Source organism: Papio anubis, chromosome 2, assembly GCF_008728515.1.
Source record: "Papio anubis isolate 15944 chromosome 2, Panubis1.0, whole genome shotgun sequence".
NCBI lineage: Eukaryota > Metazoa > Chordata > Mammalia > Primates > Cercopithecidae > Papio > Papio anubis.
Window position 1 is genome coordinate 14,270,934 of NC_044977.1, and position 17,763 is coordinate 14,288,696.

Genomic DNA, 17,763 nt, shown 5'->3' on the forward strand with positions numbered 1-17,763 from the left:
ATCCTGTCTTGAACCCGGGCATAAGGACGTAAAGAACCTGAAACACAAAGATAAAGAATTCATGCCACCACCTCAGATCAGTGGCACACAGTGTTAAAAAATCCTCAGTACAAACGATCTGAGAAACAGAATACAGTATTTAACAGTCCTTTTGATTTCAGGGTTAGAAAGTGACATATACCTACTGCTATATAAACCCTCAGTCATCCTAAAACAAGTCGTTAATATGAGACAAGCAAACCAAGCTCAAAGTCCAGAAATTGCAAAAGGGAGGTAGGTTTCAGGAGACCGGTGCAGGTTGGGGGCAGGCGCCTGGACAAAGGGAAAACACAGTGTGTTACCTTTTCTTCCCTACTCATATACTAGAATCTGCTCATCCTGACTGGGAACTTCAGCTTTGAAGGGAAACGGGCAGGTGTTCTCATCCCTCCATCGATACTTAGTGTCATCTAGGTTCTTACATCTGTACTGTAGGCAATACATTCTCGCAACTGTGCAGATAGTGATCCTGCCCCACCATTACAGTTTGCTCTATCCACGGCTGTTTCATGCGCTGGGTGTCTGTCGGTACTTACTGGAAACTTTCTAGGAGGCTGCAGTTCTAGAGAAGAAAATCCTACTAACCAGGGCACGTAGTTCAGTCGACAATGCTAGGGAAGGGAGAAGAGACGCTATTGATTACTCACAGTTTGCCTCTGAGACGGGAAGCACTAGGAGGAGACACGCCAGCAGCGCCCCGCAGCGCCCACCCAGGACCCTCATTTCGAAGCGCGCGGAGGCGCGGGCGGGGACGGTGGCGCGTCGCGGCGGGGACCGGAGCGCTGGGCGCCGCGGAGCTGCGAGCTTGTGCGCCTCGGTCTGAGCAGTGCTGCGCGGCGGCGCCTGCGACTCAGCGAGCCTCGGCGGAACAGCCGGGGGCGGAGGGGACCGCCCGCTCCCAGCCCCCAGCCCGAGAGGGGAAGTGATAACAAGGACATTTCCAGGAAGCTTTTCGGAGCTGGGGGATGGGCTCTAGTGTTGGAGGCCTAGTAAACACTGCCGAGACATCCTTCCTCACCAGCCCCCTAGTTGCTGCTTTTCGTTCCTTTCCTCCACAGTGTGAAGTTTCCGAAGGGGAAGGGGTGGGGAACGCAGTTCTCTGACTGGTCAAGAAAACTTCCAGGGTTCAAGAGGACAGGATCCCTAGGTTCAAAAGGAGAAATAGTGAGACACTGACTTGTCCCTGAAAATATTAACCAAAACCTGGAACTCAATGAGGACTTTAGGAAGAACTATGGTGATAGTAAAAGTAAATGGGGTCATTTTGATCATATGTTTTTTTGGTCTTGTATGCCATACAGGAATACAAAAATTATAAAGAATATGAAGAAAAGAAGGGAATATTAGAATAATCTGCCTTAAAAAAAAATCTTGCTCCTCTAAAGACTTCAGTTGAAGGTGAATATCTATACATCTACCTATTTATTAATTTAAAATTTTTTTTTTTTTTGAGACAGAGTCTCACTCTGTCGCCCAGGATGCAGTGCAGTGGCGCAATTTCGGCTCACTGCAACCTCCACCTCCCGGGTTCAAGTCATTCTCCTGTCTCAGCCTCCTGAGTAACTGGGATTACAGGCAACCGCCACCATGCCTGGCTAGTTTTTTTGTATTTTTAGTAGAGACAGAGTTTCACCATGTTGGCCAGGCTGGTTCTGAACTCCTGACCACAAGGGATCCACCTGCCTCGGCCTCCCAAAGTGCTGGGATTACAGGCGTGAACCACCGCACCTGGCCTTATTTATTTATTTATGTGAGACAGGGTCTCACTGGGTTGCCCAGACTGGAGTGCAGTGGTGTAATCATAGCTCACTGCAGCCTCAAACTTCTTGGCGCAAACAATCCTCCTGCCTCAGTCTCCTGAGTACCTGGGACTACAGTCACACACCACTCTGCCAGGCTAATTTTTAATTTTTTTTTTTTTTTTTTTTTTTTGGTAGAGATGGTATCTTGCTGTGTTGCCCAGGCTGGTCTGGAACTCCTGACTTCAAGTAGTCCTCTTGCCTTGGCCTCCCAGAGCTTTGTGATTACAGGGGTGAGCCACTTCTCCAGGCCTGAATATCTTTTTAACACCACAAATTTCATCACACTGCCAGTAATAATTATCAGCACTGAAAATTATGTGTCCTGCATTATAATGTCAAACGTTGTAAAACCATCTGGAATCTATTAATATACAATTTGATAATGTGTCTTTGGATAAAATTCTGGGTTTTTAATTAATCTCAGAAGTGAACTTTGTGAAAGTGATATCTGGCTTTAGCTCAGTATGAATTGACACTTGGTAATCTCATTTAGCCAAACTTTGGTTTTGATACAGACCTTAATATACAATTAAAAGTTGTCCAAAATTTAACTTTTAATCTAATCTCATTCATAATCTTAATCTCATCTTTTTATCCAGTTTTACACTTCTCCATATCATCTTCTACCGACATAGTGTCTAATTTACTTATTATTTATATTTATTATCCACTTCATCTGTCTTCACCAGTAGAATGTAAGATTCATTAGGGCAGGAATTTTTAAAGGTTCTGTTCACAACTATATTATTAGTGCTTAGAACAGCGACTGGTACGTAAACATTTCATTCAGTTTAATTCAACAATGTGTGCCTGGGAATATTTATGCCAAAATGTCAACAATTATCCTGAAATGACAATGTTAACTAGAATCATAGCAGCATAACTCTTTTCATCATTCAGAATAAACCAGATTACACACTAAAAAGCCAGAAAATTAGTGTTTTAGATAACAAGTGTTTATTTCTTGCTCATTGGAAGTCTACTACAAGTCTGCATGACTTTCCAGGTAATTATCTTCCATGTGTTAACTCAGCAATTCATACTGCTTTGATTTTACAGTCTCTCAAAGTCAACATAGTCTTCTACAATTACCATTGCAAGAAAAGAGAGAACATTGAGAATTGTGCCCCAGTTTTTAAATAGTTTTACCAAGAAGTGACATACCACTTACATTTCATTAGACAAAGCAAGGCATGAGGTATGCCTGACTTGAAGAGGGTGGGAATAACTGTTATTTCATGTGCCTGTAAGGAAAGAGAACTAGACATGGTGAGCAGCACTTATGGCTACAAAACCACTTAAGATATTCAAAAACTAAGAGTCAGCTTTGCTAAGGGACTGCATGTTGGCACTAGGAATGCTCGATAACGTTATCACTAGCAGAACTGGGGAAGGCAAGAAGTAGAGCAGGTGCTTTAATAGTATTGTTTCATTATGACATGGCTGAGAAAAATAAAATGAATTACTGGCCCAGGCGACTGTGTGTATGGAGTATGCATGTTCTCCCCACGTCTGCATGGGTTTTCTCCAGGTACTCCAGCTTCCTCCCACATCCGAAAGATGTGCATGTTAGGTGAATTGGTGTGTATAACCTGTCCCAGTCTGAGTGTGGGCGTGTATGAGAGCACCCTGTGATAGAATGGTGTCCTGTCGAGGGCTAGTCCTCACCTTTTACCCTGAGATGCCACCTATGTCCCTGAACTGGAATAAGTGGACAAATAATTATCTTAGTTGTCATTAATCTTTCTTAAATGTATGTATAGCTCATATTTATTTCAACGTTTACTATTTCTAGGGTTTTCATCTTTATTTTGACGTTTGGTGATGTTTTTGTGACCAGAAATGTACCATAGGAACTTAATTCTGGTTTATATCAATTTGTCTATGGTAAAATTGGTTTTATTATATGTTATTTTGTTTAAAATGGTAGTTTCTAAGAAACTCTGGATGAAGATAATTGAGAATTTACTGCAAAACTGGTGTTGAGTATATATTTGTAAAAAACAATACTGAGTATGGTTCCAAAAATGCTCAAGAAACATACACATCGCAAGACCCTTCAGTCACAGAAGTAATAATCAATTTCCACAAGAGAACATGTTTTAAAAAAGAAAAGCAGAGGAAAAAGGTCCTATCTTAGAGGTTACATACAGAAAGCCAGAGGAGGAATGGCCAGGGAGCTCAGAAGAGAACCAGGGGTAGTGCTCACTTCGGCAGCACATGTACTACAATTGGAACAATACAGAGAAGATTAGCATGGCCCCTGCGCAAGGATGAGATGCAAATTCATGAAGCGGTCCATACTAAATTTAAAAAATGAAGAAGAGAACCAGGGTAGGGCAGTGCAGTGCATAACTGTGAAAGACCAAGACAGGAAACAGTTTTAGAAAAGTTAACTATATTGTATGTATTAAATAATAGAAAAGAGAGCTGATTTGGTAATTAGGAAGATATAAGTTATATCAAAAAATATGTTTTCAGTAGTTAGATGGGACAGAAGCCCAATCATAGTAAATGGATCAAAGAGTGAATACAAACAATATAACTGTAGGGTTTGCAAGACACTAGTTTAAGAAAGCGAGTCATGAAAGTAGAGTCAGCAGAAACAGTCCTAAATTGGCTTGGAGTTAAGGGAGCATTGCAGTCTCATCCTGTCCTGCTCTCCTATCTCCCACCATGGATATTTGGAGGTAGGAGGAAACATACCATAAGTGTTTATGGGACAGGTGACACCAACTTTAAAATCTGCTATCTATTACTTATCGGAAATTACACTTGAGCTTCATTTCTCTCATTTCATCATCTTAGCAACCTGGCAAAGTAGGTATTTTAATTTCCATGTTATAGATAGGGTTGTTGGAGCTCAGAAAAAGATATCCTAAAATAAAGGCCTTGGAAGCAAAGTTTCCGTCTCTAACCTTCTGTTCCCCATCTCTGGCACCTCACTCTCCCCCTAAGCAAGCCATAGAAACTATAATTCCTCTTTCTCCAGGTGCAGTTACAGAAAGCACAACCCCCTTTCCCCAAAGCCAGCCATAAACCCCAAAATATTACTCTAACCTTCTTCCTTTCTGTGAAAGACCTGCCCATAAATAAATTCTTTGACCTGCATTGTTTGATAGTACGTCTTAAGACTCCCATTCTAGAAAGCATCCTAACCCAGACCCTGAAAGAAGCAATGCTGAACAGTTAGGTCGAGAGGAATCTGAACAGACAGGACTTGCTGAGTTTCTTCACATAGTCTCTTCTTATTAGGGCATATCCTTTTTGACCAATAAGAGTTCTACATGGCTTTTCATTCTTCATTGAACCCAAGTGTAAAAATGGGTAGTTTTCCCCGTATCTTTGCATCTCCATTTGCAAGGCTCCCATGTCACATAAAACTGGGATTAAATAAATTTGTTATGCTTTTCTCTTGCTATTCTATCTTTTTGTTATATGAGTGTTGGCTGTGACTATTAAGATGAGAAGAAAAGGTATCACCCCCTTTGTTCCCCATAAGGCACAATATTTTGGAGATAGCAAGTTGTATGAGATGTATATAAATTTGAATTAAAATTACATGAGGCTGGGTGCCATGGCTCATGCCTGTAATCCCAGCACTTTGAGGCAGGTGGATCATTTGAGGCCAGGAGTTCGAGACCAGCCTGGGCAACATGATGAAACCCCATTTCTACAAAAAATACAAAAATCAGCTGGGCGTGATGGCACACGTCTGTAGTCCCAGCTACTTGGGAGGCTGAGGCAGGAGGAGCACTTGACCCCAGGAGGCAGAGGTTGCAGTGAATGGAGATCCTGCCACTGCACCCCTGCCTGGGTGACAGAAGGAGACTCTGTCTCAAAAACAGAACAAAACAAAACAAAGTTACATGAGTTAGTAAAGGACAGAGAGTAATTTAAAACCTATATCTATCTTAGTTTCAAATCATTATATTCCCCATGAATACACTGGGATTCTCAGTGCCTTCTATCCTTTTATCAGGATTTGATAATATTTATTTAAGTAGAAAATGGACACACAGATCCCTACATATTGTGCATAATTTTTTTTCCCTATAGAAATTTCCTTGTCATTTCTTATTCTCTAAAGAATATAAAAGAAATGCAAATATTACATACCTCTTTAAAAAATAAACCATTACAAAATAGTCAAGAGATAACAATCTTCATCTTGCAGAAATCAAATAGTCAGCGATTTATGTACCTAAAAATCCCGAAACCTACATCAAATGGTTATTTATTTATTTATTTATTTATTGTTGAGATGGAGTCTCGCTCTGTTGCCCAGGCTGGAGTGCAGTGGCGAGATCTCATCTCACTGCAACCTCCGCCTCCCGGGTTCAAGCGATTCCCCTGCTTCAGCCTCCCGCGTAGTGGGACTACAGGCGCGGCCACCATACCCGGCTAATTTTTCTTTCTTTCTTTTTTTTTTTTTTGTATTTTTAGTAGAGACAGAGTTTCATCGTGTTAGCCAGGATGGTCTGGATCGCCAGGTCTCGTAATCCGCCCGCCTCGGCCTCCCAAGGTGCTGGGATTACAGGAGTGAGCCACCGCGCTGGCCCCAAATGGTTATCTTTGAGAGGTCCTGTGAGATCTCATTTTCTTCATCTTGTTTCTTTTTAGTATTTTTCACATTTTCTACAACAAATGCATTTTTCTTTTGTAATCACAGTCCCCCCTACAACAAATATCATACAATTCCATTTCACATATGTAACGGTGATAAATATTTCAGAGATTAAGGCTTCACTCTTATGTGACCTATCGAGAAAATTTAGCAAGCGAATTTCCCCCTTGTCTTTAACTTATAAGAATTGCCCCAGTGTGTTGTTCCTGTAGTTATGCTGCCTAAGTCGCCCAGAATCCTGGAGGGTTCCCATCCCTGCGCAAAAACAAACAAACAAACAAAAAATAAAAAAAAGAGAAAAAGAAAAAGAAAGAAAGAAAAGAAAGAAAAAGAGAAAACCCATGCACAAGACCTGAGATCTCTGAATCTCAGTTGGGGACACTGGAGAAAGAAAAGGAACAGCATCGTGGATTGGCAACACATTTTGTATAGGTATAAAGATAGGCCTTTCTGGAGATTTGTCCTGGATCCTCCAGCTTATCTCCGGACGCTCCGGTTGCCTAGTTACGAAAACTAGCTACCTCGAGCTCCGCCTCCTTCTTCTAGAGTACTCCCCTTTCACCTTTCCTGGTCTCGCGCAGGGGCGGGTAGCCAGGACTCTACAGCCACTCAGAGGCCTCCACCGCAGGACCTCAACCGATGATTGGAGGAGTGCAGTACGGGCGTTTCCTGGGGAACGCCTTACGCGCCTCGAAGTAACGTCTGCACGTCGACGCGGGGCTTTTCTTCAGCCGGGTCCCGCTAACTCGGCTACGGTGTATCTGCGTCTTTGGCCAGGCTGTTTCTTGGCTAAGAGAGCAGTCGTCGCGGACCGGCGCGGTTAGCAGGGCTTAGTGCTCGGACTGGCCGCCTTGACCTCTCTCCCGGCTTTTCCTTCCGACTTATCCACTTTAGGGGCGTCTCGGAGTGGCGGAGGCCCCCGGGGAAGAGCGGGGTGCCGGTGTCCGCTCCGGGCTCGGATGGGAAGTGGCAGGAGGAGCGACCCGGGATGTTCAGTCTGATGGCCAGTTGCTGCGGTTGGTTCAAGCGGTGGCGGGAGCCGGTCAGGTAGGCTGGAGCCAGCTGTCCCGGCGGTCCTAGGGGTTGGGGATGGCTGCGCCCCAGGGGCGGGGCGCCGCCTGTTCCCCGCGCCTGCAAGAGTCTGTCCCAGGCCGCAAGGGATGCTTTCATTCCCAGGGTGTCCCGGGAGGGAGAGATTGGAGGATGTAGCGTTTCTGTCTGGTCCACTTTACGTTACGATTGACAGTGCTTATCGTTGTTATATTTTAAATAGGTTTGAATTTGTTAAAAAGTGTGTGTGTGTGTGTGTGGAATTGAAAACTATCCGTTGTGTGTTTTTCTTCTGAAGCTTTTGTACTGGAAGTTCTTTTAACAAGAAGGGGACATGGAATATAGTTTTCATAATATGCGCACATTCCATTCCAACTTACACCTCCACACACCCCCACACAGTTGTATTTGAGCACGTGGGCTTGAAATCTGGCTCCACTACTTAATAATTATATGACTCAACCATTTTGGCCCCACCTTTCTTAAATATTAAACGAGAGTGATAATACTCTGTGCTTTAGAAATATTGTATTCAATGAGAACAAGTGATGGATAGTGTTTTCTTAACTGTAATGTAGCTTCCAATTTTCATACAGTCTCTAGGAAAACATTTTAATTAAAAGGGTCCACTTTTTAACATTTCATTTTGCAATGCTAGAAGTGTTAATAATTAGCACCTGTTACTTGATATTCATTCATTCAACAAATATTTATTAAGACAATACCTTGTGCCAGGTGCTGTCTTAGGAAATAATCAGTGAAATTGATGCTTTTGAAACTGAGGCCTAACCTGTAAAGAAACCTCGTGTTTGTTATATAAATAATGTTGACTTTTCATAGTTCTAGTCTGGAATTGGGCCAAGGATAAGATAAAGCAAAGTTTTTTGTTTTGTTTTTTTTTCTTAATTGTTAACATTTTAAGTATATTTGCCAAGAGAATGAACTGTCCTTTAAAGAATGAATCTGAAAAGCTACACTGACACATTATAATGGAAAATACATGTCTAGGTTGGAAAAAAAGTAACTTTAAATGAAACTAAAGATTCGTCCTGATTATTAGCTCTTAACTGAATTTGAATGTTTTAAATATAAGTGGTAAGATCAACTCTGTAAGTCAAAGATGGGCTGGATTTGGTGGCTCACGCCTGTAATCCCAGCACTTTGGGAGGCCGAGGCTGTTGGATCTTTGGAGCTCTGGGATTCGAGACCAGCCTGGGGAATATGGCGAAACCCCGTTTCTACAATAAAATAAACGGCGCGGTGACGCGCACCTGTAGTCCCAGCTACTCTGGAGGCTGAGTCAGTAGGATCACTTGAGCCCGGGAGGCGGAGGTTGCAGTGAGCCGGTATCGCTCCACTGCCTGGGTGACACAGTGCAACCCTGTCTCAAAAAAAAAAAAAAAAAAAAAAAAAGAAAGGTCAAAGAGTGGTTTTAGGTGTATAGATTCTGATTTTTTTTTTTTTTTTTAATTATATTCTGGTCTAATTTCAAAGTATCTACTAAGACTTGAGGGTCATTCATAATAGTTGGCGCCTCATTTTCCATCGTGTCTGCTTTTAAGAAATGTGTTTGGTTTCTATTGAAGGTATATAACTTACGTTCTTTTATCTAAGAACAGTGAAAACGTGTAATTCGAAGGAGTGTTCAATTTAATTCATCATTCTTAGTCTTTGCTTTCCTTAGCAGCTTTTGTGTATATACGCTCTGGAATGATTTGTTTAAAGAAAAGACAGAGTTCAGAGAAAGGAGAATGTATTGATTTCCAAGTAGAACAGATAATTGAATTTTCTTAATAAAGCATTAGTAAAATTTAGCGGCATAACCCAGATTGTATTTTCTTCTTTAGTAAGTACCATCTAAATTTGTCCTGTCTGGTAGGGTAACAACGAGCTACATGTGGCTGTTGAGCGTTTGAAATGTGGCTAGTCTGAATTGAGATGTTTAATACATAGTGCGCTTTGAAAGATTTATTATGCAAAAAAGTCAGCATCTTATCAGTCTGTTAAAAGTTTGATTACATGTTGAAATGATAACTTTTGCATATGTTAGATTAGATAATATATTAGAATTAACCTTTTTTTACTTTTTAAAAAATGAGATTACTAGAGAATTTCAATGTATATGTGGCTTATATTACATTTCTTCTGGACCTTACTGTTCTAGATCATAGTGTAGTATAAAGGACGTAGGTAAACGTCTCAATTTGGATAACTGTCAAAGGATTTGAAAACAAGTTGGATTACACCTATCTTCTAAGTCCTCTTGTTCAATGCCTGATTTATAACAGTGGCTGAATAAATATTTGCCAAATATTGTATGTAGTTTGATTTTTCTTAGTAATAGTCATCCTTAAGTAAATAACATTAGCAAGTAGTTCCATTTATTTTACTGGAATAAATGAGAGGTGAGCAAGCTAATTTTAAAAACAAAATTTTGTGCTTTTATGGTATTCTCTATTTTTTCAACAGAAATTGCCTGTTTGATTATTATGTATTTGTTTTCTGTAGAATTTCTTATTAAGATTCCTCTTCATGTTTATATTTTATGAAGATATCCTGACAAATGTGAGGAGTGAATTTGTAAAAGAGATGATGATGGTTATTAATACATTATATTTGAGATTACTTTGCAGATCTGTTTAATATATTCTGTACCCATTGTATTTACCCACCGCTCCTCACTTAGATTCTCTCCTAGTAAGCATATTATTCCAGACATTGGAATCAGGGATTAGATTTGTGTGATAAGGACAAGGCAGGAGTCAGAGATCAAGTGTTAAGGCACCAGTCTAGGTCAGGAGTCAAGATCTTATAAAAGTTTAATGCTTGATCCCCCTTAGTGGAGTACCGAACCCCACTTATTTGGGGTTTGGTATGGCCCCATTCATGAATTTTGGTTCAGTTTGGTATGGCTCCATTCATGAATCAATGAATGTGGAAATAAACTCTTGAAACTTTTATTGTTCCTAAGTCTGTCTTTTAAAAATATGTTACCAAATTCCTCCTCAGAAAGGATTAAAAAAATAAAATAAAACACTGTTTCTACTCCTACCAACAGGGCATTGGAGTGCCTTTTTCACTGAGAAAATCAGGAGTCATCAGTTTTTCATCTTCTTCAGGTTACAGGGGAAACTGCTTTCCGCTTTAAGTTTCTGTTTTGTTGTTGTTGTTGTTGTTGTTGTTGTTGTTTTTGATTATTAGGAAGATTAGCTTTTTTTTCCTTGAACATTTGTGTTTTTCTCAGCAATTGTCCATTGGATTCCTGTTATGTTTTTTCTATTGGGGCAGGTGTGTTTTCCTACTGAATTTTTAAAAAGAAATTTTAAGTGTTTATCATAGCTACTGTTTCTCTGTAGTACAATTGGCACTTAAACAACACAGGGTTTGGGGCACTGAACCCCGCCTTGCCAGCACAGTCAGAAATCCATGTATAACTTTTGACTTCCCAAAAACTTAATTACTAATAGCCTCCTGTTGACTAGAAACCTTACTGATAACGTGAATAGTCAGTTACCACAGATTTTTTATGTTATATGTATAATTTATTGTTAAAGTTAGAGGAAAGGAAATGTTAAGAAAATCATAAGGGACTGGGCGCGGTGGCTCAGGCCTGTAATCCCAGCACTTTGGGAGGCCGAAGTGGGCGGATTACTTGAGGTCAAGAGTTCAAGACTAGCCTGGCCAACGTGGTAGAAACCCTGTCTCTATTAAAAATACAAAAATTAGCTGGGCGCCGTGGCGGGTGCCTGTAAATACCAGCTACTCGGTAGGCTGAGGCAGGAGAATCACTTGAACCTGGGAGATGGAGGTTGCAATGAGCCGAGATCGTGCCACTGCACTCCAGCCTGGGCGACAGAGCAAGACTCTGTCTCAAAAAAAAAAAAAAAAAAAAAAAATATATATATATATATATATGTATGGAAGAAAAAATGTATTAACTATTAAGTAGAAGCGGATCATCATAAAAGTCTCCATCCTTATCCTCTTCCCTTTGAGTAGCCTGAGGAGAAAGAGGAAGAGGGGTTGGTCTTACTGTCTCAGGGATTGCAGAGGCAGAAGAGGTGGACATGGAGGCTAGGGGGGCAGAGGCAGGAGAGGAAGGCACACGTGTAACTTTCATTAAACAAAAATTTGTGTATAAGTAGAACTGTGCAGTTCAAACGTGTGTTGTTCAAGGGTCAGTTGTATAATATTGCAAGTATTTTCTTTCCATTTGTTATATTTTCAAATTTTTGTGATTTTTGTATATAAACATTTAAAATTTTTGAATTCAGGCTGGGTGTGGTGGCTCACACATGCAATCCTCGTGCTTTGGGAAGATTGCTTGAGCCTAGGAGTTTGAAATCAGCTTGGGCAATATAGTGAGACCCCATCCCTACAAAACAATTTTTAAAAAATTAGCCATACGTAGTGGCATGTGCCTGTAGTCCGAGCTACTTGGGGGGCTGAGGCAGGAGGATGGCTTGAGCCCCAGAGGTGGAGGCTGCAGTGAGCCAAGGTTGCCCCACTGCAGCCTAGCCTGGGCGAAAAAGTGAAACCCTGTCTCAATCAATCAATCAATCAATAAGACTAAATAAAAATTTTAAATTCAGATATATTACTTTTTCAGTGTAATGTTTAGAAAGTTCATCAGCATTCCAATATTACATTCACGTATACTTTTTTCTAGTACTTTTATATTATAATTTTTAACATTAAAAAATTTTAATCTGTTGCAATTTATTTAGCCTATAGGGAGCAGCCTTCATCCTGAGTACAGGACACAAGGTCTGTGAAGCTATGATGCTCAGTAAATCTCTGGGCCTTCAGCAGATTCTAACCCTTACACATTCTCATCTACACATTTTGAGCTCCTGTTATTTGTAACATAGCATCTAGGTGATAAAATATTGCGTGTAAAATACAATGATTGAATATGCAAGAGTTGAAAGATGATTTTTAAGATTTTTAACAAGAATCAGGAAAGAGGATTTTAGAAGGGGTGTAATTTTACCTGGGTCTTGAAGAAATTTATGCAACAAATTTTGCATACAAATTTTGGCAACAAAATTCTTTGTTTATATAAAAATATACATGTTATATAACTCCTTATATATTATGTATATATAACGAAAAATATTTTTACTGTTATTTAATCAAAAGGAAGATATAATAAGTACCATATGCCTGCCAGGTTTTATAAATTTTAATCTTTAGTCATCATATTTCAATTTTAATAAGTAGGTAACAAATCCTTGAAACTTCCTGCCCCCTATTCATCTCCTCCCTTTCTTCCACAGAGTTAACCTTTAATTGGAACTGATTTCTTGTCCATCTATGTTTTTTCAGCATCACAATACAACCTATCAAAGCTTTACTTCAAATTTATTAGTAAATTGTTGTTTGCTGTGGCCAAATCTAAAATAAGATATTCAAATGTTACAGTACACAACATTTCTAGTGGTGTTTGTCCTCTTTGCTATGAACTTTTTCATTGAGGGAATACTTAACTCCCTAATACCATCATTCTTGGCCTAAATAAATATAACTATAAATCTAGACCATTTATAGAAATTGCTGAGTTCTTAATTTTCTAATTAACCTGTACATACAGATTAGCGAGGATTATCTATTGTACTGTATGCTGAACTGGAATATTTTACATCTCTTTTTATCCCTCTAGTTCTAATTGATTATGCATAGTAAGAATTTTAGAATTTTAAGATAGAAAAGGACCTAGAGACACTCTTATTTTACCCTCTTATATTTTAGAGATGAAAAAATGGATGCTAAGAATTTGACTTGATCAAGGCTTTAAAGCAGGCTGTGAACCCAAGTTTGGCCTTCTCACTATTTATTCATACTCAATAAATTTAGATAATGATTTTGCTATAATATGGGGTTCTAGATCTGAATCGAAATGTCAGAAAATAGCATATTTCTGCAATAAAATCACACTTTTTTCAATACATTTTTTCATTCTATCAATTTGTCATATAGTGATTCTTTAAAATTCTCACATACGTATCACAAAACCCTGTTCTGAAGTCTTTTTTGTATATGTATTTGTTACTTTTAGAATTTATATGTTAATGTTAAAATTTAGAACTTGCTCCATGTATTTTTAAATGTTTTAGATAATAGAGTTTCGATGTGTCAAACTTTGATTTTAGTGTTTTTAGTGAAATATTTTCTTTGACTTGCAGAATATTTTTGAAGTTAAAAAACAGCTTTTATGGGCCAGGCATGGTGGCTCGTACCTGTAATCCCTGCACTTTGGGAGGCCATGGTGGATGGATCACTTGAGGTCAGGAGTTCGAGAGGAGCCTGGCCAACATAGTGAAACCCCGTCTCTACTAAAAATACAAAAAATTAGCCAGGCATAGTGGTAGGCTCCTGTAATCCCAGCTACTTGGGAGGCTGAGGCAGGAGAATTGCTTGCACCCAGGGGGCAGAGGTTGCAGTGAGTTGAGATCTCGCCACTGCACCCTCCAGCGTGAGTGACAGAACGAGACTCCATCCCCCACCAAAAAAAAGAATAGCTTTTATGTAATTAACATATTGAAAGTCTTATCTTCCTTAGTTAAAAGATGAGGAAGTTTAGATTTGTAGATGTTCAAATGATTGCCATAATGTCGTTCAGGAAAGGGTCTCATTCTATTGCCTAGTCTGGAGTGCAGGGGGTCTCGCTCTATAGCCTAGTCTGGAGTGCAGAGGAGTGATCACCGCTCACTGCAGCCCTGACTGCCCCAGCTCAAGTGATCCTCCCACTTCAGCCTCCCAAGTAACTGGGAGGTACGTGCCACCATGCCTGGCTAATTTTTTTTTTTTTTTAATTTGTAGAGAAAAGGTCTCACCATGTTGCCCAGGCATGTCTCAATCTCCTGGGCTCAAGTAATTCTCCCACCTTGGCCACCCAAAGTGCTGGGATTATAGGCATGAGCCACGGTGCCCGGCCTCTTTTTAAAATAGTTATAGTGATGTTCCAACTTAACATTTGGAGGCAAATTTTTCTTAAGAGGATTATCAAGAGCCAGTATCTACAAGTGTTTGATAAGCTGTACACGTTCTACCAATTCACAGTTTAATACCATGTACACGATATACCCAAATTTTCAATCTTTCTCAGCACATTAACACAGTTATCAGGAAAACAGGACTTCTGTTACAGTGTACACAGTTCCGACAGGGAGAGCCACGATCAAGGAGTGGTTTTCTTTAGGAAACAATTCTGTGAAAAAAAACATGGGAATAGGAGTAATTTAAAATGTTCAAGACCTTAAATGCAGGATTCTGACTCTGTATTGCCATTTAGTATATTTTGTATTACAATATATAAAAACTCAGCCCTAATCTATGGAATGTTAAGCTGACGTCCAGGACACTCAGAACTTGCTGTAATTCAGTATCCCATACTATTTTCTGATTTCATGAAAAATAAACAACCAGAGAATTATTTCACCTCCTGAAAAAACTTAACAATGGAATGAGGTGGGATTTCCTGCTTCTCAAAATTGTTTCTAGAGCTACTAAAAAACTTGCACTTACAAAACAGTTGATAAAAATACCCTGGATTGTACAAGAAGGGAGACAGGGACTACAGATAAGACATGGTATATTATATTAATCAGACTTGGCTTCTTTCTCTCCTGCTTCATCAGAGGTTGGAGTCTCCTCGGTTTTAGTTTCTTCGTTTTCTGCAGGTAAATCTTCTTTAGTTTCTTGGTTAGCCACTTTGACCTGTTTTCGCTTTTTCCCTTTTGTTTGCATTTTTTTTTTTTTTAATCTAAAGATTTATCCTTTCCTGATGCCTCTTTGGCTTCATTTCCACTTTTGCAGGAGCAGGTTTAGCTGACAAGTACACAGATCTCCTCTTGGGCTCTTCCTTCGCCACCCCTTCGGCTGAACTGACCTTCCTCTTGGGCATCTTGGCGGCGGGAAGGGCGCTTGCTGGGCACCTGTGGGCCACGGCGCTGAGAGCCTTCGCGAAGCTGGGCTGCCTGGCTACTGGCACTCCTCCCGCCGCCTGAGCTGCTGAGACCCCTATTTCAGTTTTGAAAGTCTTTCTGTTAATTAGTACCTAGAAACCATGAGCATGTAAGCTTTTTTCAGAAAACTTCAACCAATTTGATGTATGTGGATTTAATAACATTCTTTAATATGAGCTATTTTGATGTGAAGATTTGTATAAATTAACTTCATTATAGTACTTTCTCAATCTAATGTATTTTAATTTTACTTATTATTTACTCAGCAAATGGGGGTCAGAAAATGTTTGTTGTTTCTTTCAGTAGAGAAGCCTACTGTGTGCCCAGCACATTTGATACAGGTGCTACAGAGCTGATTAAGGGAAGTTCTGGTAGAGGAGCCTGTATAAAAAGTAGCTGGGGATGGTTGTGAAGGGCTGGGGGAATACCTGGCATAGAAGGAATCCTTGGCATGGCAGGCCTCCCAGGAGTGGCAGAAGTAGGGGCTGCCAAATTGAGACTTGATTTTCTATAAGGATTTTAAGCAGAAAAATGCTGTGGTTAGATTTTTTTTTTTTTTTTTAAACAGCCTCACGCTGTCACCCAGGCTAGAGTGCAGTGACATCATCCCAACTCATTGCAGCCTGTCTTATTTAATTTTCATTACATCCCTTTAGAATGGCTATTGTTATTATCCTATTTTATTGATGAAATTCTGAGAAGTAATGTGTCGTATAGCCTAGAAACGGCAAATCTGGCACTTGAACTCAGGTCTCTAACACCAAGTTTGTGGCTACATTTCAGAGTACCCATAATTCCTCTTATGTTACTTATTACTAGTATAGCATACTGTAAATCCTATAATACTTCAGAGTTCTTTGTATCTCAACCTTTCTAGTAATCAAAGACCTAGGGATGACTATAATATTAGGAATGAGGTGATCACTTTCAACTTCTGGAAAGGTTCCATCATTAATTATTTGATAATACAGTTTATTTCTTTTTTTGTTTGTTTGTTTGTTTTTGAGACGAAGTCTTGCTCTGTTGCCCAGGCTGGAGTGTAATGGTGTGATCTCAACTCACTGCAACCTCCACCTCCTGGGTTCAAGTGATTCTCCTGTCTCAGCCTTCTGAGTAGCTGTGATTGCGGGTGTGCACCACCAGGCCTGGCTAATTTTTTTTTTTTTTTTTTTTTTTTTTTTTAGTAGAGATGGGGTTTCACCATGTTGGCCAGGCTAGTCTCAAACTCCTGACCTCAAGTAATCCACCTGCATCAGCATCCCAAAGTGCTGAGATTACAGGTGTGAGCCACTGTGCCTGGCCCAGTTTGATTATCTCTTAGCTGAAATGTTTGGGACCTAAGATTTATCAAATTTTTTTTTTTATTTTGGAACATTTGCATATATATATAAAACGAAGTATCTTGGGAATGGCCTCCAAGCCTAAACACAAATTTCATTTATGTTGTATATGCAATAGTCTGAAGGTAATTTTATAAAATATTTTAAGTAATTTTGTACACATAACAAAGTTTCGATTGCCACCTGTCACATGAAGTCAGATGTGGAATTTTCCACTGTGGCGTCATACTGGTGTTTAAAAAGTTTAGGATTTTGGAGCATTTCAGATTCCAGATTTTTGGACTAGGGATGCTCATTTACTGGTTCCTGAAGTAGAAGTATGTCAAGTTCCCTTTAGACTCACTACTTATTGAGTTGTGACTATGTTCTTCTTTTGTTTGAGGCTGCTATACTGAGATGTCCTCTTAACCCCTTGTTTATCAATTCATAACGTGAGTGGTATTTTCTCGTGCAGTGTTCTCATTCTGGAATCCCTTCATCTTCCTTCTGTTTTCACCTTTTCCTTGCTTGGCTAACTTCTCACTTTAAGAACTTAGGTTAGGCATTACCTTAAGAAGCTTCTCTGACCTTCTGCCCTAACTTTGGGCTGGATAAAGTCCCCTTGTTGTGTATTCCTTTATCATCTTACATATATAGCTAAAGATGTTAAACTTTCGTAGTGTCAGAATGTATTTGTATTTATGTTTTAGTCACTCTCACTAGAGGTTGAGCACTTCAGGACAGAAATGATGTCTGAGGCATTTTTGTATCCACAATGCTTAATGTGCTTTAATTGTATTACCATCTGACCAAATGATTAAATGATTGATTTTATTGCTAGTGTCAACTTTTGTAGACACTGTAAACCTAAGAGCACTGTATATTATTTTTTCAATTTGAAGGGCTAATGTATTTGATCAGATAATCATCAGACTAAGAGATATTGGCAATCTTTCATC

General features: G+C 39.6%; 2 protein-coding genes, 1 non-coding gene and 1 pseudogene across 10 annotated transcripts in view; 2 read left to right on the forward strand and 2 right to left on the reverse strand.

Moving 5' to 3' along the window:
• Positions 1-1,107, reverse strand: part of PROS1 (protein S) — a 101,554-nt gene extending 100,447 nt beyond the window's left edge. The window contains exon 1 of the mRNA XM_003893818.3: positions 687-1,107. Coding sequence (XP_003893867.1) covers positions 687-762 — 76 coding nt within the window. The 5' untranslated portion in view covers positions 763-1,107. The remainder of the gene's footprint in view (positions 1-686) is intronic.
• A 2,935-nt stretch (positions 1,108-4,042) lies between these two features.
• Positions 4,043-4,149, forward strand: LOC116273897. Its single transcript, XR_004182401.1, has one exon. It is a non-coding gene; the product is annotated as a U6 spliceosomal RNA (small nuclear RNA).
• A 2,694-nt stretch (positions 4,150-6,843) lies between these two features.
• The window catches only part of ARL13B (ADP ribosylation factor like GTPase 13B), a 73,527-nt gene continuing 62,607 nt past the window's right edge, over positions 6,844-17,763 (forward strand). For 5 of the 8 annotated variants that reach the window (XM_003893819.5, XM_009198573.4, XM_009198581.4 and 2 more), the window contains exon 1: positions 6,851-7,515. In XM_003893819.5, coding sequence (XP_003893868.1) covers positions 7,457-7,515 — 59 coding nt within the window. In that variant the 5' untranslated portion in view covers positions 6,851-7,456. Of the gene's footprint in view, positions 7,516-17,763 lie in introns of all 8 variants that reach the window. The other 3 variants (XM_003893820.5, XM_009198569.4, XM_009198563.4) reach the window with 3 other exon arrangements.
• LOC116273701 lies at positions 15,007-15,424 on the reverse strand (annotated as a pseudogene).